Consider the following 25308-nt stretch of genomic DNA (forward strand, 5'->3'; position numbering starts at 1 on the left):
TTTTCATCAACTATTTTCTCATATTTTATTACACATTTAGATCAAGATGTTGACATTTTCGGTGTTTTGATGGATACCATCATAGGTCAGAAGCAGTAAGGCCCCACTTGAGATCCACTTCATGGACCATCTGACTCTAGCAGAGAGCGGAAGATCGGTGGTTCGATGCCCTGGTACCGTCATACCAAAAGACGTTACCCTCTCTGGCGCTTTTGTTTAAGGAATATAACAAGAACTTCTCGTCTCGGAGTATAATATGTGTGAGTGGGGCATCCATGTTAAATTGCGGCATAGTAACTCAGTAGCCCCAACCCGGCATTAATCCGGACAAGTACAATCACCCCACACACTCCCAGATGCATGCACGGCGCTATACAAGTGCAATAATCCTAAGGGCGAGGCTAAACCCAATTTCACCTCCCTAGCACAATAACCATTTCATTGCCACGGGCCGTCTCGTGAGAATAGGGTTGAACCCGTCTCCTAATCGGCTTGCTTCTCACAATAATATCCCCGGAGCGCCACGGTTGAGTTATTCGGGCAGTTCCGACAAGCCATGTGCCGCCCGGACCAGTACTGTTCTTCTGGACAACAGGTGCTTGGCAATCGATTCCGCCCCTGATACCGGAACTGATCCTGAAACTGCTGATCACTCCTTGACGGTATGTACGCACAGGTTCGCACAGCCACCTTGACTGGTACTGGCGTTGTTGGGTTCGGGCCAGGGAGATCCTCATACCCGTTTACACGTATTTTGAAACGGGAGAAAATAGATGGGTGCAGGACCCTATCTCCTCCATCCACAAAACAGGAGTATTCTGTTTTGGGGCATACATCAGGGATCTTGTTGGTGTGGCAGGTTGTGTAGGGGTTGTCATAGCCCCGGTGCTGTCGGCAGTTCACGCCATGCCCGACCTTGTACTCAAACACCATGGGTCGCGATGGGTTGATGGTATACCTCGTGCCCCCCGGGACCAGTTCATTCTCACCATCGACCTCAACATGGACCCGGATGTCCCGACGGTAGCGGACCTCAGATGGCAAGTATACTTCGAAACCAGAAACATAGATCACGGCTGTCAGATCGGCTTTGGTAATCCACCCAGCTTTATACAACCACCTGCTGTTAGGAATTTTGAAGCTAATCTCTTGGCCTGAATATAATTTGGAAATACTCATGTATGCAGTGTCTCCGCGCCTTGTTTTCCTTCCGGAAACGGTCTGGAACTCGAGGCCTCTTGAAGAGCAAGGTGGTTCTTTGTATGCCAACAGAGTTGAAATGTCCGTTCCCGCATCTTTACATACATGAGGCCTAACACCCCCTGCCTTGTACTGCAGCTCGTCACAATACATCCTTATGACTTGAAGGACCATGATTCTGTAGCACACGTACGACATCCCCGACACCTGGCGGAGACTCTCCAAAACATCTTCATCTTGGCCATTACTTCCTGCTATTGCGTCGTAATCAGCCACTATGCCATCAGCAGCCTTCATGGCCACTTGTGACTGGACGTTTTGAGCTAACACTTCAACCAGCTCATACTGTTTGTCATAGATAGATTCAAGCGTAGATACTAACTTTTCAATTTTCACTGCGGTTGTCCAGCATAGGCCACTTGAACCTATGAATGCTTTGGGTACTGCAGCCAGAGAGGTAGAGGTACCCTCAATGATCTTACATGCTTCTTCAAGAACCTTATTAAAATAAACAGCCATTTCTGTAACATCTGGTTTAGAAACTGCAGGTACGTAATCATTATACTTTTTCAAAAATCTGTCCTTAGCAGCCTCAAAGTCGTCCGGCTTTTTGTCTTGAGTTATTGATTCCATTATAGTTTTCATATCGCCAATAAATTCTTTATTTTTCGCAAACCCATTTCTGACGTGATTGATGTGCCCCCTAAGGGCATGTATGGCGATAACTAGCCTTGTAGCTGATCCTAGCGTTGCTAAGGCGTTCACCAACTCAGCCGTCGCATCCATGATATCAGACACAGAAGAATCGGTCGCTGCCTTCAAGGGATTGCAACTTTCAGCCATAACTACGGCGAAATTAATAGTTTTCTCAGTCACTTCTAAGGCAGCAGATGTCATCATGAAACCAATTACTATCGAAATGTCTGAGTCTATCTCAGGTGCTAGAGTTCTTGCTGATTGTGTCAGGTTATTTAACTGATGGAAAACTATCAAATCGGCCTTAGCTTTCGCAGCACTAAAACTGTGAATCTTTTTGAAGTATGTTTTTAGCTCATAAAATCGCTGGTTGATGACCTTGCTGAATTCATTCTTTAAGTCGTCTGCAACTGCCACCAAGTTATACTCCTGATCGCCTAGGAACTGGAGAACCCTCTCCATTTGTTTCTGTCTGAGGAACTCTCGAAGGTCAAGGTCGGTGTTCAACAAGAGCACTTTGACACCTTTTCCTGTCGCCGGTTGGCGAGACTTGATGTAGACTCTGGTTTGGTCAACTACTCTCCAGAACAAGCACATCTTCCCACTGTTACATATCTTGTCTGTGTTGAAGTATGGAAACATCGACATCAGAATCTCCAACTTCTCGTCTGCGCCATCATCAATGTACATGGCCACTGCTCTGATGATCTGTGTGATGACTGCTTGTTGATCTGTTGTGTTGTGAGGTTGTATGGCATTGACTCGACCATGGTATTTCCACTTGAGAAGGATTGAACTAAATGTCAGAGCATTGAAATAATGATTAACGTCTTCATCATCCCATCTCCCTATCTTTTCTTGATGTGCAATAAACCTCTTTGCACGTTCTATTAATTGTAAAACGTCTCTCAATAGACAGTCGGGCCCCTCATGATCCGGGCTACATACTTTATTAGCCTCTGACTTCAGAACATCAAACGTCAGATTTCCTGAGAAAATCTGCCCAAGTATGCGTTGATATTTGTTTTTATCATGTATTCTCTGAACATTTGGAAAGTCGTTGTAGAGGTCGTTGATAAAGTTGGTGTCGTCACAGAACCGATGAATCTCAGGATGTAGTGTCATTAGACGACGGTACGTGTACTGGATCAAATTGTTGTCGGCGTCGTCGCCTCTGCGAGAGTTGGTCACCGGAAGTGTCTTTATGTCTTCCTTCAGTTTCTCAAATAGCGCCAAGCGCCGCAAGTAGACACACACCCCATGGTTGGAGTTGTCTGCGTTCTGGCACATTTTCTTTGCGTACTCCGTGGACTTATATATGGGAATGTACCCTCGCGATTGTAACTGTTCGAAAACAAGTTGAAAGTTCTTCTCTGCTGATTTGAGAAAGGTTGATGCCCTCGATGACGTGATGTTCCGGCACAGCAGGGTGTAGAAACCAACCTCTGAAACGCAAATGAGGGTTAGCTGGTTGGTTTTTTGTTTGTTTGTTTGTTTGTTTGGATGTTTGTTGTTTCACGCCACGCTCAGCAATATCCCAGCTATATGGCGGCGGTCTGTAAATTATCGAGCATGGACCAGACAATCCAGTGATTGGCATTATGGACATCGTTCTACGCATTTGGGATACGATGACATGCATCAACCAAGTCAGCGAGCCTGACCACCCGATCCCGTTAGTCTCCTCTTACAACAAGCATGTCTCCCCACGTCCGACAAGCAGGGTTGCTGAAGACCTATTCTAACCCGGATCTTCACGGGTCCCATCCAAGACAACAGTCATGGCCATGACCACCTGTATACCCTACCTTCGCAGACAGGCGCCGGCTTGTCGTATCTGCCATCCCTCAAACACGTGAAGGAGTTGTCCGCTAGCACCTCGTAGCCGGAGTCGCACACCACGCTGCACTTCTCCCCGTACCGCGCTCCCTGGTTGCACGTGGTCCGGCCGTGCAGGATGTCACCAATACTCAGGCACTGCGCACCTGGCCGAATAGAGGTGACATTTTAAAGGGAGTATGTTCCACGCTCTGGTGATATGTCCGACATAGGTATAGACGTTGTGATTAGTGTGGGGAATGTATTCGTCCATATAATTTCTATACAGTTTTGGTAATTTACAAACTGCACATCATAAACCATCAAATGTTAAACGACTCAAATTGAATCAAACTTGTACGTGGGTGCACAGGGACACACATAAGGATGCACATGAACACATAAGGATGCACGGGGACACACAAAGGGATGCACAGGGAGACACAGGGATGCACAGGTGGACAAAAGGGCACACAGGTACACAGAAGGGTGCACAGGGACACACAGAAGGGTGGGCAAGGAGACACACAAAGGTACACAGGGACAGTCAAGGATGGACAGGGACACACAGGGGTGGACAGGCAGACAGGGGTCCACAGGGACTCACAAGGGTCCACAGGGAGACACAAGGGTCCACAGGGAGGCACAAGGGTCCACAGGGAGACACAAGGGTCCACAGGGACACACAAGGGTCCACAGGGAGACACAAGGGTCCATAGGGACTCACAAGGGTCCACAGGGAGGCACAAGGGTCCACAGGGAGACACAAGGGTCCACAGGGAGACACAAGGGTCCACAGGGAGACACAAGGGTCCACAGGGAGTCACAAGGGTCCACAGGGAGACACAAGGGTCCACAGGGACACACAAGGGTCCACGGGGAGACACAAGGGTCCATAGGGACTCACAAGGGTCCACAGGGAGGCACAAGGGTCCACAGGGAGACACAAGGGTCCACAGGGAGACACAAGGGTCCACAGGGAGACACAAGGGTCCACAGGGAGTCACAAGGGTCCACAGGGAGACACAAGGGTCCACAGGGAGACACAAGGGTCCACAGGGAGACACAAGGGTGCACAGGGACACACAGAAGGGTGGGCAGGGAGACACACAAGGCTATACCGGGACACACACAAGGGTGGTCAGGGAGACACACAAGGATATACCGGGACACACACAAGGATATACCGGGACACACAAGGATATACAGGGACACACACAAGGGTGAGCAGGGAGACACACAAGGATATACCGGGACACACACAAGGGTGGTCAGGGAGACACACAAGGATATACCGGGACACACACAAGGGTGGTCAGGGAGACACACAAGGATATACCGGGACACACACAAGGGTGGTCAGGGAGACACACAAGGATATACCGGGACACACACAAGGGTGGGCAGGGAGACACACAAGGATATACCGGGACACACACAAGGGTGGGCAGGGAGACACACAAGGATATACCGGGACACACAAGGATATACAGGGACACACACAAGGGTGGGCAGGGAGACACACAAGGATATACCGGGACACACACAAGCATGGGCAGGGAGACACACAAGGATATATCGGGACACACACAAGGGTGGGCAGGGGGAGACACACAAGGATATACCGGGACACACACAAGGGTGGGCAGGGGGAGACACACAAGGATATACCGGGACACACACAAGGGTGGGCAGGGGGAGACACACAAGGATATACCGGGACACACACAGGGATACACAGGGAGACACACAAGGATATACCGGGACACACACAAGGGTGGGCAGGGAGACACACAAGGATATATCGGGACACACACAAGGGTGGGCAGGGAGACACACAAGGATATGCCGGGACACACACAGGGATACACAGGGAGACACACAAGGATATACCGGGACACACACAAGGGTGGGCAGGGAGACACACAAGGATATACAGGGACACACACAAGGGTGCACAGGGAGACACAGAAGGATATACCGGGACACACACAGGGGTGGTCAGGGGGAGACACACAAGGATATACCGGGACACACACAAGGGTGGGCAGGGGGAGACACACAAGGATATACCGGGACACACACAGGGGTACACAGGGAGACACAGAAGGATATACCGGGACACACACAGGGGTGGTCAGGGAGACACACAAGGATATACCGGGACACACACAGGGGTACACAGGGAGACACACAAAAGTGGGCAGGGAGATGCACAAGGATATACCGGGACACACAAAGGTGCACAGGGAGACACACAAGGGACAGATGGGGCCTGTGCGGTACACCTTACCTTCCACTGTGATGGTGAATGTACAGTGGTCACTCCTGCCCTCCTTGTCGGTCGCAGAGTACTTGACGATGTGGGTACCTACAGTCAGCATGGAACCTGGGCTCGGCGAGAACTTGGTCAACTTCGGACTGAAACGTTCGTGATGTTTGTCAAAAGTGAGCACCTTGATTAAAACAATGAAAAGATTTGGAAAATAATTGTCGACGCCCAGTTGACGGTACACACGTTCTGCAAATCCTGTAATCGATCGATTGCACCGCAGTCGCCATTTTGTTCATCAACCCGATGGCGATTTCGTTTCGCGATTTTGTTTGGACAATGCACAGACTCGATAGTCCAGCCAAAATGTAACTCCATAATTACAGCAAGTTCGGCAAGGGTGGAAACTGTACTTTAATAATCAGTTAACTCCTGAACCTCGGGACGATGCACCTGCTGCAGAGTTGCGTCCCTTAGTAATGCATTTTATTTGACTTTAAACCAATTTGGTGTTTACATGAGGATATTTACATGACTTTCCCCTGTTCGGGGTCGCTGGCGGTCGGTACATTCCAGGTGACAGCGGCTGACCTTTGACCCGGCTTCACCAACGTAGTAAACGACTGCGGGCAGTCGATGGATGGAGGGAGGTTCCCCACTGCAACAGACGCAGAGCAATAACTAGCAAAGGTGTAGTAGGCTCAAGTCTAGCCCATAATAAATCACTCTGGGTGAGCATGACTCCAAGATTAATTGTCAAGGAAATAAGACCGAGGCAGGAGGGTATCGGCAATGTAAGACCGAAGAACTCAGTGGGAAAATAGTGGGTTACAAATCTTTACACGGTATGTGAGGTTGCAGGTTCGATTCCCGACATCCAAAATAAAAAGGTTTCATCTCTTGTCTTCGATTTTAGAACAGTGGAGGTTTGAAACACTAAGTCCAAATTCCATCTGCTACTCAAATCATCAGGCCTTACTTGGAAAAATTAAAACATCATACCAGGTCTTATTTGGAAAAAAGTATAACTTCATACCAGGTCTTACTATTAAAAGTAAAACATCATACCAGGTTTTACAATTAAAAAGTAAAACCTCATACCAGGTCTTACTAGGAAAAGGGTAAATCTCATACCAGGTCTCACTTAAGATCATAGATACAAATATGAAAGTTTGGACCTTGAAAGTCACATGTTTTCGTTGTACAAAGGCACTAAAAACAGTTCATTGTCATGTCACATAAGGCCACAATGTTGCACTGAACTCAGTATCTCGTGTGACCGCCCCGGGCAGCAACCACGGCTCTGCATCTCCTCGGCACTGATTGGATAATTGTACGAATTCTGTCCTTCGGAATTCTGCGCCATTCTGCTTGTAACGCGTTGGCAAGTTGTGGGAGTGTCTGCGGCGTGTTCTGACGTTGGCGTACACGTCGATCGAGTTCATAACAGAGGTGTTCGAATGGGTTGAGATCTGCAGATCCCGACGGCCAGTGCAAGACGTTCATGTTGGCATTATGCGGGTAGTCTCCTGTGAGATGAGATGTGTGTGGTGAAGTGTTGTCCTGTTGAAACAATTCCCTCTGGCGGTCAATGATTGGAAGAAGGTGAGGTTGAAGAATTTGATTCATGTAGCGATTTACTGTCAAATTTCCATGAACCACAACCAAATCAGACCTCATGGTGTAGGTTTTGCCCCCAAACACCATGACACTACCGCCACCGAAATTGTCGAAAACGCTCATATCGACGACGATAAACACGTTGTCTTCCATCTCGCCGGTGAAGAAGAAATCGTGATTCATCGGTAAACCACACTCGTCTCCAGTTTCTCGAATTCCAAGAGATGGGCGATAACTGGTCTTCTTGATCGGATTCCAGCCTCGCGAAGATGGTTCCTGACAGTCTGGTCTGATCTCCTCAAACCAGAGATGCGTCCTGCAGTCTCTGTAGCTGTGGCATTGCGATGTCGAAGGTGGGTGGAACAGTCGAATGTAGTGATCCTATGCAGGGGTGGTAACTCTTGGTCGGCCGTTTCTCGGACGGTCTGCAGTGGAATTGAACAGTGGCATGAAACAGAAAACTGCGATTCCCCTCTTTGGATACGTCCTGTGGCGATGTTCCGATCAGCAGCGCTGTGTCTCGGCATTTTCGAACTTGAAACATGTTGACAATTGAATGACAAATTGTTGGCTTATGCGTGCCTTTTCATAGCCACTATCACGAGTTAACGAATGCCATAACTTGCACGTGCATTTTGCTGTACTGTTTTCCTCCATGACATTGTTGAACAAGTGTGAAGATGTTTTAGACAATCGTAATACCATGACAGTGTAATAAACAGATTTGGGCAGATATTGTTAGACATGTGTTATTCCATCTATGTATTGTTAACGACAGGGTATATGGTGACGCAGAAGGGCAATGTACATAGTGTGGTCACCAGGTCTGTACTGTGAATGATTACGTTATCTGTTCTCCGAATCTTTTTCAATACATTAACATGTTCATGATTGGAGATCTTATAAAGTCCGATCAATTACCATTAGAATTCACATGTAAATTCCCAAACATGAAAAACCAAAATGATAAGCCAACATCTGGTTGCTATAAAAGAAAGGATTGTTTGGAATGAATCTCTTTGTGAAACGTTTTTGAACAGCCTGCAGGAAAGGATGGTGTCTTGTAATCAACTACTTTTGAGTAAACTGGATTTTAACATAGATGGGGCTATAGATGATTTCGTCCATGTTATCTTAGATTCTGCAGATTGTATGAGGAAAAGAAGTAGACTTATGCACTATCAACATACCAAGGCCCCATGAAGTGACGAATGTAAGATTGCTAAACGGGATGCTCGAAAAGCATTGGGAACATTTAGACGTTGATGTACTGATTCTAATAGAAATATTTACTGCAAAAAGAGAACTATAAATCCTGATGCAGTAAAAGTATATCTGACTTGTGTATATTTAGGCTAAAGAAAATGAGTGATACTATCCATTCTCCCTCTAAGTTTTGGAAACAAATAAGTTCATTTAAAAAGCAGACAAATAAAATGTTAATATCTCAAAGGCTGAGTGCCTTATAAATTTTATGAAAGTTTTTTTCAAATGACACTGTTTTCAACACTGACAGTGATGTCTTTGACGATGTTATTGATGTTTCCTCTTCATGTTATATTGATGTTGACAAACTTATTCTGGAATCACCCATATCACAGGTTGAAATTCTGGACGTTATAGTACATCTAAATGTGGAAATGCTGCTGGTCCTGACCATATTGTGGTTGAAATGATAACATGTTCCAAATTTGAGATGATGCCTTTTCTTCAAAAATGTTTCAATAAAATGTTTGACAGTGGTATATTCCCCAGAAGCTGGTCTTGTTCGGTAATTATTCCAATACACAAGAAAGGAGAGTTTAACAACTCAGACAATTATAGGGGAATATCCTTAATGAGTATTCTTGGAAAGATTTTTACATCTTTCCAGGATTACGAATTGGGCTAACATGCGTGATAAGATTCCCGAAACTCAAGCTGGTTTCAGAAAAAAGTACTCAACGTCAGATCATATATTCACATTATATGCAATAATCCAAAATTGTCTATCATGTCGTAAACACAAAGTATATGTAGCGTTTGTGGATTTTTAAAAAAAGCTTTTGACTCCGTTGATCGTTATAAACCATGGTACTGTTTAAGAACTACTTGTCTTCAGGGGAAAATATACTCTATATTAAAAGCTATGTATTCAAATATCAAATCATGTGTACGATGTGGTGACGATGTAACCGAGTTCTTGGACTGTCCTGTTGGACAGGATGTATTTTGAGTCCGATATTGTTCTCATTTTTATCAGAGAATTATATTATGAAATTATGGCTGAGGGTGAACATAGAATTCAAATGTTCCCAAATGTAAAAGAAATGTTGATGCTTCTTTTTGCCGATGATGTCATTTTAGTATCAGATTCTGTTGTTGGACTACAAAAACAACTTAACATTTTACACCAAAGAGTGGAAACTATCAGTTAACTATGATAAAACAAATATTGTCATTTTCAGAAGAGGGGGTCAGGTGTCACTGAATGAAAGATGGTTTTTCGATGGTAAATGTGTTTATGTTCTGAGCCATCATACATATCTTTGTGTAATGTTTACCCATAAAGTGAACTTCAAGAAAAGTGTATCGGAGTTATAACATCACGTGCAAAGAAGGCCTTAATCAATGTAATGTCTGTTTCGCAGAAAGTAGGAGCTTTTACACCGAATATATTTTAAAAATTAATTGATGCCCAAATCCAACCAATCCTGTTATATGGACCAGAAGTATGGGGATTTCAGCGATACGATTGTCTCGAAAAGCGACATCTTTTAGCCTGTAAAAAGATCTTATCCGTTGGTTCATCAACACTCAATTGTATGGTCTATGGCGAGTGTGGCAGATACCAGTTATACATCAACTCCCAAATTAGATGCTTGAAATACTGGTTTAATATTCTTGGAATGCATGCACGCCGAATCCCCAAACTTGCTTATAATATGCTTGTACATTTAGACGACATGGGCAAAGTAACATGGGCATCACATATTAGAAACCTTTTGTTTTCTCATGGTTACGGCTTTGTATGGTTAAACCAATTTTATTTACACAAGGGAAAATTCCAATATATTTAAAATATACAATTTTGTATTCATGGTATATCCAAAATATACAATTTTGTATATTTGGTATATCCAAAATTATACAATTTTGTATATATGGATATATTTCACCACTGCTTCACTCAGTTTCAGACATGGATTATCACAATATGTGGTTGATATTGAAAATATTATTAATAATACCGTACAGTATTATTGCATGTGACAATAATACTTTGAAACTATGTTCATTATGACAACTATATTTGGAATGTCAAGAAATAAGTGGCATTTATTTATGTTGACAGCATTTTACATAATAAAAAAATAGAACATTTGAGCAGACTTTTGTAACAGTTAGATATATAATACGTACTCCTACTGTTTACAAATAAGATGATCTATACATACAAGCAGGTCAGAGTAGTTTTAAACAATGACGGTAAAATAAATAAATGAATATCAAGAATAGCGGCAAATATGAATATACACAATTTAATATAAATGTTTCTGTTATGGCATGGTATGGTGATTCTAAAGCTAAAATATTGCTTGATATTGTTTGACAAAGAGTTGAATGCACTGTCCATCGTGATACTTCTACTGAAGTACATAAAAAAGGATGTTCGTTTAGTCAATTGACATGCGTTCATTGAGCCTAGCATGTCGAGCCAACAAATTATTGTATATATTTTTCACCCTTAGAATTTCTGTTTACTTTGTTTGCTGCGGGGTCCAGACGATTCCCCAAATGGGCAATTCCAAATACCACTGCGTAAAATATTGATGCCAATGTGGAGAAAATTATCAAATGGATGAAAGTAAGTAAAATTTAATCCAAAGAAAACAGAAACCATTCATTGTCAAGTTAAAGTCTGCCTTAGTGCAAAACATAATCTTAAAATGAAAGGATTTTTTATTTATGACTTTGGAAATAATATTTCAGTCAAATTGTTTATGGCATTCTTATGATGTCGTTATAGTTAAAAAGGTAAGCCCTATGATTAATTGCCTTAGAAGTCTTAAATACCTTTCTGGTGTCCCCTGCCGTGATCCATACTCACTCAAGCTAAATACCTCCTTTCACATAAATCGTTAGAAGTTATGTATAATCATATATGGTTTAAACATATTTATTTTCACAAAAGTGTGAAAATGGATTGGTAAACAAGCAAAGCGCTTATGTTAATACCACTCCATTACACATAGGACATATTACAATGAATACATAAATGAAGGTTAGATGTAACAAATAAATTGTACATGCCAAGCTAGATGTGTATATATAATAAATCTATTTGCAGTTTATTTTAAACAATCATTTAACTGAAAATCTGCAAGTTTTTGATATAAAGTATTGAATAGAATCTAATATTAGCATCTTCTCTTCCTTACTCAAATCCGAATTTCCGCATAACACTGTTTGTAAAGAATAACCATGTTGGTAAAAATACATTTCATTTCGAAGAGCATAGTAATTTGTACACACAAAAAAGAAGTGTAGAACATCTTCGGTAGGATATCCACAGGAACAAGTTTTTGTATCAAAGATATATCTATTATAGTTGATCTGCGTTAAGATCGCTGTAGCCAAGCCTGAGGCGACTGTGAATGATTTGGCATAATCTGCTTCCACAATTTAAATCCCAGTGTATACCATTATCTCCCTTTACGTGAAGCAAATTCTTAAATTGTCCCCGTTAGGTTTTCTGGTAACATATTCCAAAGTTGTGTTGTAGCTGGTATAAATGAATCTGCATAAGCTTTTGTTTTACACTTCACTGTTTGAAGATTATTTTTATCCCTTAAGTCATAGTTTGTGTTTTCCGAAACTGTATTAGGAATAAGCCTACAAAGATATTCTGGGGATAAATGGTTATTCACTTTGTAAAACATTACCAGTTTTAAATTGTATCTTCTGTCTTTTAATGACCTACAATTTGTTTCATTGTCAATCTTCTGATGACTCGTACCCCGGACGGCGCAACATATGGTTCTAAGAACATCTAAGTGTATTTTTTCCAATACGTTAGCCTGTTCATTAGTACAGTTGTCCCAAATATGACAACAAAAATAAAAAATTGGTGAAATAAATGATTTGTACATAGTTTCTAAGGTAGTTCGGGATAGACGATATTTGTAACTCCTTAAACAGTTAACCAGAGGACAACATTTCCTGACAATATCATCAATGTGCATTTTTCATGTACAATTACTTTGTAAAGTCATACCAAGGGGCCTATGACTTTGTACATCTTTGATTTCTGTGCCATTCATATATAAGTTAGGTTTGTGACTAGGGTTTACTTTACGGGTAAATTGAATAGATTCAGTTTTTTCGGGACTAAATTTAACTTGCCATCTAGCAGTCCATTCTGAAATTCTGTCCAAGTCATTATTGAGATCACGAGCCGCTTTATCAGGATCTTCTATGCTCGCATACAAAGATGTGTCATCAGCAAAAATTCTGATATTACTATGTATTCCTTCAACAATGTCATTGATATAGATAATAAACAATAACGGTCCTAGGACCGAGCCCTGTGGCACTCCTGCCAAGACAGCTTTTGGATCTGAGCTATAGCCAGTTATAACTACCTTTTGTTATCGATTTTCTAAGTAACTATCAAACCATCTCAATAAATTTCCACAAATACCATAATGGTGTAGCTTATAAATTATTCCTTTGTGCCAACCTTTATCAAAAGCTTTCCTCACGTCACAAAATACAGCTCTAACTTCCTTACCTTCATCTAAAGCCTTTGCAATAAAGTCATATAAATATGTCAACTGATTAGAGGTGGAGTCTCCCTGCGTGAATCCAGATCGTAGGTTAGTAAGCACATTATTATTCCTTAAATAGTTGTACACGTGTTTAAATATACATTTTTCAAATATCTTTGCTAAACAACTTGTGAGCGCAACCTGTCTGTAATTTGAACATTCATTCACACTGTTCTTCTTATGAATAGGAATGAAAAGAGCTTGTTTCCATAGTGATGGAAATATTGTTCGTATAAGACAGAAAATGAATAGTTTAGAAAGGATTGGGGCTAAACTGTTAGCTGTGTTTTTAAGTACTTTACTTCCAATACCAACAGGGCCAGTTGCCTTTATGGTGTCCACGGACAGTAGTATATCCCTAACTTCATCTTCCATCAAAATCATACTTACTAATGGATTTTCAACTTCATCTAATTCATCGGGTGGAAGATGCATATCAGAATTACATATGCGAGATTGGTCCACAAAGAAGTTATTGAGAATATTAGCAAAATCCATGGAATTATCATACAACCTATCCCCAAATATATACAATTGGGAGAAAGTTGTGTTTTGCAGTTTTAAGTTTACGAAATTCCTTTACTAAACGCCACCAAGTCTTTGTACCATGAGAACTATTTATTACAGTATCAATTTTAGATGCATGTGCCTTCTTTGCCTCACGGACATTGTCGACTACTTTATTTCTTAACAGCCTAAAATTTGCCCAATCAACTGGAGTATTACGTCTTTTAGCTTTCTTATGTTGGCGATTTCGTTTCCTTATTAAGGAACGTATTACATTATTGATCCACTGTGGATCCTTTGATCGTATGGTAACAATTCTATTAGGAATATGTTCATCACAAACTTTTATAATTCGAGATGTAAGTTCGTCAGTAATTGTGTTCACATCCCCCGATGTGAATAATATATCAGTATCAATATTCAGCATGACAGTATTTAAGCCATCTAGGTCTGCTATAGAATAATAGTACACTTAACGTTTGAAGGAATGACATTTAGGGATTATTTCTTTAATGGTTACAAATATTGGACAGTGGTCACTGCAAACGCATATATTGCCCAGTCCCAAAAGGTTTACACTTACCGACTATTTGTGGGGCGAAAATGGGGAACTTTATAGAGAAATTAACACAGCAAAAAAACCAAATATTTTACGAGATAGAAAAGATCTCTTCTGTTAGTGATTACTTTTAAAGAAATAGAACCAATTTACAGGCTTCAAGTTGTAGAACAGAATGCTATGCCAAGTCATTCCTTCCTGATACCATTAATAATTGGAATAGTCACCTGATATAGAGGATTATTAAACTTGGGCAATGTTACTAATATTCAGTTAAACCATGATACCAGATTTTGTCACATAATCCTTTATCGCCCCGGACTCGGTTGTAGTGATTTAAACTTCCATCGGCTTGAAAGACACATCTCAGATAACGCATCATGCATGCTCTTGTGGCTATCCCATATACTGCATTTTCTTCACATGCTCTAACTGCAATATTTTTAGAAAAGATTCGTCTTTCTATTTCAGTTTTAATTGAGTGCTTTATGGGAAACCTTTATCGAAGTGGGATCGGTTGTAGTGATTTAAACTTTCATCGGCTTGAAAGACATAGGAAACGTTCTGGTGGATTTGCACTAATGTAATAACATAAGAAATAATTCATATCATAAGATATGTATTAAGTATTAAATAGTTAATTAACTTTTCTTAATAATTGAATACCTTTCTATCAACCGCACCAAACTGTTCGCCACCTGTTTTTGTTCTGTTTTAATGTATATATGTATTATGTTTTATAATATGTATGTATACATATATATTATCAACACATATCAATAATACTTGATGTATATAATTTTGTTTCTGGAGCAGTTTTTACCAATCCCGATTCATTTACTGAATAAAAATATGTTAAAAGCATGAACAATTTCCTATTCACAGTAGGACATCTCCCCATCCCACTTTTTTGTTGTTGTAAGAATCACGAAAGTTGGTGGGGGACTTTTGGGATATGAGAGATGAATACAGACAGCCATGTTGTCTGAGTAGATCTGTAGATCTTAACAATCACCGGGTGTGACCATGTACACAGGATATCATTCGTGTTTCTGATTTTGACAATTACTCCATGAGCATACTGAGTATTGGTGCTTGGGGATATAAGATGTAACAGTTTGTTTTTAGAGGAGATTGATAATGGACTTTTAGTACCAGGTAGATATGATATCTATAGGATTTATTATCCTTTCTTTCTCTTTGTCAAAGGATTGTGGGTATATGTGTGGGTAATCCTCTCACGCTGATGGCACTCAACCAGTTCATGTATTCTACGTCAAAGAAGATCAGAACCCGTGTATCCTCAGGATACCAATAACAACGAAATGTAGAAATTAACAAACATGACCAACATTATTATTTCATGTTAATCTTTGTGCCATGCATATATGCAGCTATAGCTATATAAACATATGTATACCTTTTTCAGTTTGTGCGAAGTTGTGCATAAATACAGTTGACTCTTTCTTTAATCATGTCTTTTTCAGGGTATTTTTTGTACTTTCATCCCAAAACAAAAGTTTCACTTTTATCCTTAAAAGCGCAATAATATTCATGTCATGACCTTTTTAAAGTCATTTTTTTATTTAATATGAATAACGTAACAATCATGTTACTTTGATTTTATAAAGTTGTTTCAGACCCATGGACTGACTAGGTTCATTAAATGTCATAAAATTGCCGGGACATAATGTGGTGGCAAAACATCTAATTAACACCTGTCACAAAGGAACGGGCCATTTGGGTTTGTTACGCAAAATGTGTATTCACGAAACAACATTCAACAAACTATGTACTTAGTCCTGTGATGTTGGTGTCCTTTGGCATTAACGAAAATGTAAGTAGATACAACGCGGGCGGATTGATGCATTCGTACTTGGTATAAATAAATGAATTACAATTCGTTCTTATCCGTGTGCGAAATACGCATAATGTCGGAAAGCGCAAGTTAAATCCCCAATTACTGTCTTCGTTCTTAAATATAAATAAATCACAACTCGCCATTTATACTTGTATCACTGTGTAGATTCTTTTATGTTTTAATGATGTAAATCTCGTCACTTTTATTGTAAAATACGTCACTCAACTAGTTCCCGTACTTACTATTATTTTCATAAAAGATCTAAGATTACAAACAGTCAAAAACTGTTATCAAGATATATTGTACATAGCTTAAGAAATACATAATCTTTACATGGAAACTGCCATCTTGATGTACTATTCTGTATTGTATTACATTAGATATATGCTCCAGTACCGCCGCTGGTGGTTTAATTTATAAGAAATATACATAATTTGGTTTGCACCGAACCATGGGCATGCTAAATTATACAGCACCAACGAAGCTTTTCAAAGGAGAAATTAAGCAAACCGAATATTTATCAAATTTCTTATTGCCAGAACATATGCATGAACAACAAGTACTATAATCGGAAATATATTACATGTTATATACGCTTACAATGCTTATATCAAATATTTGTGTTCCAGCGAGTGAATGCCAAATAGACAAGGACCAAACCAGCTCTACAGACACAGACACTCTCAAAGGCAGCAAGGGACATTATACAGTTAGATGAAAATTGGTCTGTATCGCATCCGACACTGCTCGACTTGATAAAAATGACGGATAACTATAACATACATAACATACACCAATTTTAAAGGTATCTCCTCTGTTCTGATTATGTTATTTGAAAAGACTTTATGAAGCGTATTCTATCAAGCTATAATATGTAAGTTGTGATGCGTCTGACTGACTGACTGATATAGAAGATTTAACGTGCGCTTTCCGACTACAGCGTATTTCGCACACGGGCCTGGCCGGACCATTTAGTGTATTCCGAGAAGGGTGAAAGTGGTGTGTGCAACCCAAGAGGGGGCTTTTAGGGGTTGCTTATATTGATTTTTTGAAATTTTGAAATTTGGAATAAATGCCGAGGTGGGTGGAGGAGGGAACTAAGGGAGCCGGTTGAGGTAGGTGTTTGTATGTTTATTGGATTTTGGATTGGTAGATTAATTAATTTTTAGATGCGCTTAATTAGGTCTGTTTTGATTAGGAATACGCCTAGGGCCTTGAAGTTTTCTAGTTTATTTTGAGGGTTTAGTATTTCATCTAGAGTAGGAACCTTATTTAGATTGAGGGTGGTTTGTAGTGTGGTTCTGTGTGTTTGATAGTGGGAGCAGTGAATGAGTGCGTGTTCTGTGGTTTCGGGTTGTTTGCAGTGGGGGCAGTTGCCTGTGGTGTGTCTTTTAAGTTGTTTTAGGTGGTTATTTAGGTTAGTGTGTCCTGTTTGGAGTTTTGTAATTAATCTGTCAATTTTTTTAGAGGGGTGTAGGATTTTAGGTTTGGCTAGTGGTTTTCTGAGCACTTTTTTGATTTGGCTATTTGAGTTTCGATATTGATTATGCCATTTTTTGGTTATTTTTTGTTTGTTTACACTTTTAATTTCTGATTTTGAGATGGGTAGGTTTAGGCTTATTTCTGTAATTTTGAGAGATAATTTAGCTGCTTTATCGGCGCTTTCGTTGCCGTAAATTCCTACGTGGGCGGGGATCCACAAGAAGGTTATTTGTTTGCCTGCTTTTGTTAGGTCGTTGGAGCTTTTAAGTATTTGGTTTATTAATTTAGGTCGTTTTTTGGTATTTTTGTTTTGGAGGGCTTGTAGTCCACTAAGGGAGTCAGTGAGAATTAGGATTTTTTTGTTGTTTTTAGATTGTTGGTTATGCAGGGCTGAGGCCATGCCCATAAGTTCGGCCGTGAATATAGATTGGTTGTTAGGGAGTCGGTAAGATTGTGTGGATATAACTGGTTGTGTGGTATGGACTCCGAAGCCTGTGTGGTTGGAGATCGGGTCTGAAGATCCGTCAGTGTATATGTGACACCAATTTGGCCAATTTTCGTGTATGTATGCAAGTGTGGTGGTTTTAGCTATGTTTGGGTCGGTTTGTTTATTTATTTGGTTAGCTAGCGTTGTGTCTATTTGGGGTATTTTGAGTTTAGGGGTGAAGATATTTGATTTTTTGCAGTTTTGTTTAAGATTTTGAGTTTGGTGTTCATTGAGGTAGTTAGTTATTCTTTGGGATATTGGGGTGAGTAAGGGGTGTTTGCGAGCTAGAGCTTGGTTTCTTGGGCTAATGTTTTGATTAATTAGGTTTTGGATGAGAGGGTTTGTTTGGGACGCGGCCCAGAAATTAAGGCTTAGATGTTCCCTGCGTAGATTTAGTGGCATTTCTCCTGTAAGGGCCTGAAGTGAGGTGTAGGAGGTGCCATGTTGGGTGCGTGTAATTAGTTTGAGAGCCTGATATTGTATTGAGTCAAGTTTTTTAGAAAGAGAGTTGTTTAGGGTATTGTATATGGCACAGCCGTAGTCTAGTTTTGATCTAATTAGTGTTGTATATAGTGAGAGGAGGGTATCTTTGGAGGCTCCCCAGTTAGAGCCGGTGAGACATCTTAATGTGTTAAGGTCTTTGCTGCATCTAGTTTTTAGGTTTTGGACGTGAGCCTCCCAGGTGAGGTGTTGATCGAAAATAAGTCCTAAGAATTTTGTTTGTTTTTGGAATTTGATTGTTTGGTTGTTTAGCTGGAGGATTGGGTAGGCAGGTTTCATGTTTTTATGTTTGAATACTACTCCTGTTGTTTTATCTGAGTTAAGGGAGAAGCCCCATTTGTCTGCCCATTGTTGTATTTTATTTAGAGATTTTTGGATTAAGTTTTCTGCCATTTTAATGCTTTTAGTGCGGATCCATAGGGCTCCGTCATCCGCGAATTTTGAAGTGTTTAGTTTAGGGGATAAGCCCTCGAATAGATCATTTATCATTATATTGAAGAGGGTTGGGCTGAGGATGCTGCCCTGGGGAGTGCCATTTTCTAGGGGACACTGGTCCGATAGTGTATGGTCTATACCCACGGTAATTTTGCGATTGTTTAGGAAATCTTGGATGAAGTTTATTATTTGACCTTTTAGTCCTATTTTTTTTAGTTTTTGTGTGATGCGTCTCAGGCGTGGCAGGCTATATAATGCAGGCACGGTCCGTTATGTATCATTCAATCTTTAGTAATCTTTCTCACTTTCTTATTAAAGGCATAATGATGGATAATCTATTGTGTTGCAGTGTGGAATGTTCATGTATTGTGACTAAGGCTTATCCCTTACTTCCAGTTATTAACTGACATGTCTCGCTCACCAACAACTCACAAGGGATCAATCCTTGTTTCAACGCGAAGGGATACAGTATACTGCAGGTTAAATAGACATTAACTAATTGAGGGTTAAATGACATTGTTTACTTAGTGCTGTTTTAATACACTATTCAAGCTATAATACTGACACGTTGCTTTAGGGTATACCTACTCACACTCATGAGTTCCAAAGCGCACGTTAAATCTCCAATATAAGTAAGTAAGTTCCAAAGTGGGACAGGCCAATCGCAATTGCTGAGGCAGAAGGCAACATCTTAAACACTTACAGAAACAACAACAAAGGATTATCGGAATAAACTTGAATTTGATTTTCTTCCTTTGCTCATGAGCATATACATATAGATAGATATACATGGATATGCGTACGTTAATACGGAAGTACAAGGAAGCATTGAAGAAAGCTCAGTTTATGTCCTCAGAGGAAAGCAACTTTGACAGAGACGGCATCAAGATTTTTACAGAACGGCCAAAGAAATTTGAGTCGAGGGAACTTCAAATGGCGAAGAGGCTAGTTAATGAGGTCAACGCAAATAAGCTGGACAGTGATGCAGCTTTCCTTAAGGCGTGTCTGTTGACCACCTTCAACAACACATTCCATAATATGAAAAAGGATGTCATGGGACAACAGAGAGTATGGAATGCTATAGACTTTGAGTGTGGATGTGGAGCTTATATGTATGTATGAATGTTCGGATTTCAAGAACTAAATTACCAGGTTTAGAAATGTAATGTAATATATGTTGGTGGGTTAGTGACGGTGAATGTGTATATTTACGTAAGTGTGTGTTCGTGGTACTTCTATGGGTGTACATACACATGTATATGTGATGGTGTGTGAATATGTATTTCGTTCATTTTGTGGTAGATACTGGTTTGTAAATTTGTTAGGCGTTCATATGCTATCAACTTTGCTTTTTATATAAAAGATCCTCTACATATTTTACCGTGTCTCGCAAGCCAAGAAGGTTGGGTGCTTCAATAGTGACACATAAATAAACTATTCCTCTTCTTCGTTTTTGTTCATTTTCAAGATGCTGTGTATAACTTCCGAAACTGCTAACATATGTAATTTGTGAATTCTGATGGAACGATAATTTAATTTAGTAAATTTAGTAAACATTAAATCAATTATCTTCCCTCATGCAGAAAAGCAAGCATGGAATTCTCCGTTCGTTTTCGATAATTGGGTTTGCATAGAAGGGGCGATTAATAAAATACGAAACGAACCTATGTGTAATACCATGTTTTATGAACTTAGCGAAACCAAACAGTTGATACCAAACTGTTCACTCGTTTCCTAGAAATGGTACGGCACGGGGGATCATTTAGTATCCTATGTATGAAATGAGCGATACTGTTGTTCTCTCATCTATTTTAATCATACACAATATAGCTCATTTAATATCTTGAAGCAAATTAAAATAATAATCATGCCCTGTACAATAATGCTATAGGTCAAGTTACGCCTCAAATAGCAATACTATCATAACTGCTTTAGTTATATCTGACTATCGGTACAACTTTTCATGCTCTTCTTGAGGCATATCATGTGTATGTATGTGTATGAATGTATGTATGTGTGTATATGAATGTATGTATGTATATATGTATACATATATGTATTGTATATGTGTGTATGTATATGTATGTGTCTCAGTTATGCATGCTGTATTTATACTACAAGAAATGTACATCCATGCATTGTATTTTCACAGCAATTGACTAAACCTACTGTGTAACCTCTAATCCTGATGTACAACCCTTTGAAAGGAATAAAATATGTTCCCAAAAAATAAATTATTGAGCAAATATAAGAGTTCATTTTGTATGAGTAAAAGTATGAAGTTATCATTTTTTAACTTCAAATACTACGATGTGCTCACTGATACCGTCATTATGTTGACGGCCTGATTGTCAATAACTGTGAGTTACGATATGTTATATGATTGCTTTGTATAACATCGGGTCATGCATGCTGTTCACTTTCGTTGGTACTTGATTCTTCTTTGCGCAATAACCAGAGTATCTAACTGATTTATTATTTGTTTTAAATTTATGCAAGTTTTGTGCCTTGTGGAACTGTAGATGAAGAAACACAACAACAACAAAAACAATTCGCATTTACATAAGTAAAGAAAATATCAATTAAACCTGAATACGTCAATGTGTCAATTTCTTGTTCTAAAAAGTACAGGTATTAGTATTCATATTCCACTTAATAATTTGTATTTGTAACATTTTTTTATTTCTTGCATCGGTTGTACAATACATTTACAGTCGTAGTTTGTTGACTTTGCAAACGACATTAGGCTAAACCCCCAGACATTTTTTAAACATTGCATTTTTAGCAATTTCGGGCCGTTTGGACAATATTCATACCAACAAATGTAATAAATCAATGGCAAAAGTAAATAAATCAATATTAACAAAGATGGCGAATGCAGTAAAATTTCTAAGTTAAATCAGAACTTTTAAAAAATTGGGAATAGCTTCAGCGCACCCGGCTACCGGCCAGGTCTGGGAGCAATACAGCTACAAATGTATAATGCCTGACCCTTTTCCCACGTTGAAGCATATTGAGAAAAGCTTACATTGTACTTACTTACCTTTTGAAACACATAAGACATTAATTAAACATATATCCCCATGTTATGAGTTTTCGGATGCTGAATAAACATTCATAGTTTTTACATGAACAACTGTAAAACATCTCATTAACTTATAAAAGACAACGTTATCATAAAAACAAGCCATCATCGGAGTATTTACAATTTCTGTGTGACGCCGCACCCCTCGTCATAGTGCAAGTATTCGTGATAGAAAACGTATGATGTCCGGAAACTTAAGATCAGACAATAATAATATTGTGTTATGAATAATAATAAAGGCATGTTTCATGCTGAAAGCTCTGATCGAAAACAGGAAACACGATATTTTTCGGAGTATTTTCTTTTAAAACGTCGATTATATTTTTACGTAGAAGATGATTTTTCCGAGGACTACAGTTTTAAGAAACGTGATTTTCGCTTTCCGCGGAGATTTCACATTATAACAATGTATACCGTACAATTAAACCGTACAAACCAAATTCAACACTTTTAAGTAATAATGATATAGCTTTCTTCCTCTCTGTGCAATCCAATCTGTTGGCTAATCTGCTGTGCGCACGAGAACATATGTTACGGATCACATCGCGGCATATCCCGTACAAACCAGTCCAAGCTCAGCACAAATAACACTTTCAACACTTTCAAGTGATTATAATAAAGAAGTCACCGCCAATGCAATCACCTCCGACTGCTTATCCGCTCTGTGAATTTGACCATAAAGTCTACACACATACCAAGCACCGCGCCAGGAAAAGTACCAGACGCCTCAATCGCTTACCCGTCAATATCATTGCAAGGAGAGTAAGGACTCCCGTTAACAGTGAGGAGTACTAATTAAACATTCCAATAATGTTACACACCCTTAAAACACGTGATATTGCACATATAGAATAATCATACACGAATACATAACAATTATCTCCCTTTACTAATATATACAAAGAAAACCAATTTTGGATACATCATAATACAAAATTGTATATTTTTGTATATGTCATCATACCAAACTTGCATATGCTTTGGATATATCATCTTTCCAAAGCATATACAATCTTTTATATATGGACTTTTTTGCAGTCAAACAGTTGGTGATGTTAAACTCTTTTTGAAACAGTTTCGTGAACAATCTATAAATATGTTTCATCAGGAATGGCATTCTACACTATCGGTTCAAGGTATGACTTGTATAGAACCTTATTCAACCAGAAAAATACGTATCTACATTAACATCAACATATCATATATGTTAAAAATGCAATTTCCCTCAGAAACAAATGGTTAAACATGAGCATATATCCAAATATGTAAAATTACTTATTTGTAACTTTTCTGTATATAGGCCGGAGGCCCTACATGCAATAAAATTGACATTGCAAATCGACAATGACTGCGTTTTGAATATCCGGCCACCAACATTTTCCAATAACATATATCCAATTTATATACCGGAGTTTTTGTATAGTCAGGTTCAATGAACTACATACTACCTGTGCGTTTTTTATGAGTGTATTACATATTGTTTTAAATGAAAAAAAGAAAGAAAAATAGAATGGAAGACCTTTTGTTTGTCGAATCATTTAAAAGCATGTCCAAATACAGAAATCAAGCGTTGAATGAGCATGCCCTCGAATTCAATCAACACATTCACCAAACATTCGAGACACAGTCGTTTGTTACATTTAACCACTTTCTTAATGGTATTGTGTGTTCATAGCTAAATTTTGAAACGAAGTTCGTTATCCACCATCGGCAAAACCATTTCGATTAAAGCGCTCGGTTACACATCAAAATAAGAGGTATCTAACCCGATTGGGACTTCATCAAATTTCCAAACAGAGTAGGTGTATCGATCGCCTAATTCACTCCCTGAATTACACCTTGATAAAAGAATAGCTCACCTGACACTCCCTGAATTACACCTTGATAAAATAATAGCTCACCTGACACGTGGAGGAGACAGGCCAGGACAGCAGCCAGCAGAACTTCCATGATGGCATCTGCAAACCCAGGTCAGTCCGAGGCTATATACATACGTGCATCCAGGATCTGTCACTGGAGTAGGGAACTTGACACTACATGTATCTGTGGCCAGTGATAACAGGCCTACAATACGTAAACACCAATTATGACGTTGACGTAAGCATGTGTTTACTATTACATTAACAGCAACAGTGTTGACTTTTGACATAGACTGTCGTACGCTTATAACCGATTCCAAGAACTTTCTTTATCTCAAGGTTGCCGGAATAATGGCCCTGGTCTCCGGCCGTGTGTGTGTATGTTGGGGGGTGGGGGTGCGATATGGAGAGTTAATATTTGCAAGATATGCTGAACTGGTTGCCTGTGATAGATTGATAACAGGTTGCCTGTGAAATATCCTGGACTGTTTATTTCTGATATTTGCTTGACTGATTGTCTGTGATATGTGCTGTTTTGACTGCCTCTACTATATGCTGTACTGTTGTCTGTTATATATATTGATCTGATTGGAATATATCTGAACAGGTTGTGACATAGGACGATCTGTCTGGAAAGGAAGGACTCCACTTCCTTTCCTTTCCTTGGGAAACAGGATGTCGCTGTACGGAGCTTGACTAAGAAGAAGTCGCCATTAGCCAATAAGAAAGCAACTATCCCGAGGGTTTACGGCACAGGCGATTCCATTCCAGACTACGCTTTGAAAAACACTTTCCTAGTTTTCGATTCAAAATTGAACTGAAAAAAGAAAATTCTGGGATGTCTTATAGATGGCCAAAGGTGTATGACAGTGCTTCCCAGGGTCTATGGAAATCATCATCCATTTTAAATGTTTATTCCATTGAAGCGAAAGATAGACAATAATTTTGACGAAATTAGTCGTACACGCCGTAATTGTCGCTCGGAATACGGAATACGGAATACGGAATAACCTCTTCGAGGTTACATGATAACAATACATTCCAACCGACACTCTTCAGATCTGGTAAGCGGCGTTCGGATTGGTCGGATGACAGACCGTTCTGACGTGACCCGTA

General features: G+C 39.7%; 1 protein-coding gene across 1 annotated transcript; it reads right to left on the bottom strand.

Annotated features, from left to right (window-relative positions):
• On the bottom strand, positions 1 to 24325 carry LOC139442208 (uncharacterized). Its single transcript, XM_071222993.1, has 5 exons — positions 24235 to 24325; positions 6518 to 6644; positions 6008 to 6135; positions 3705 to 3881; positions 1 to 3341 (listed from the first exon to the last, which is right to left on the bottom strand). The coding sequence occupies exons 1-5, from the start codon at positions 24281 to 24283 to the stop codon at positions 484 to 486; spliced, it is 3339 nt and encodes a 1112-aa protein (XP_071079094.1). The 5' UTR covers positions 24284 to 24325; the 3' UTR covers positions 1 to 483.
• Positions 24326 to 25308: the final 983 nt, after the last annotated feature.

This window comes from Haliotis cracherodii, unplaced genomic scaffold (assembly GCF_022045235.1).
Source record: "Haliotis cracherodii isolate W230 unplaced genomic scaffold, xgHalCrac1.p SCAF_5, whole genome shotgun sequence".
Taxonomy (NCBI): Eukaryota; Metazoa; Mollusca; class Gastropoda; order Lepetellida; family Haliotidae; genus Haliotis; species Haliotis cracherodii.

Coding starts and splice junctions, on each gene's coding strand:
- LOC139442208 (XM_071222993.1), bottom strand. CDS start 24,283: ATGGAAGTTCTGCTGGCTGCTGTCCTGGCCTGTCTCCTCCACGTGTCA. Junction 6,645..24,234: donor CTGTCTCCTCCACGTGTCAG/GTGAGCTATTAT, acceptor CGTCTGTTGCAG/TGGGGAACCTCCCTCCATCC. Junction 6,136..6,517: donor CCCGAACAGGGGAAAGTCAT/GTAAATATCCTC, acceptor CGAACGTTTCAG/TCCGAAGTTGACCAAGTTCT.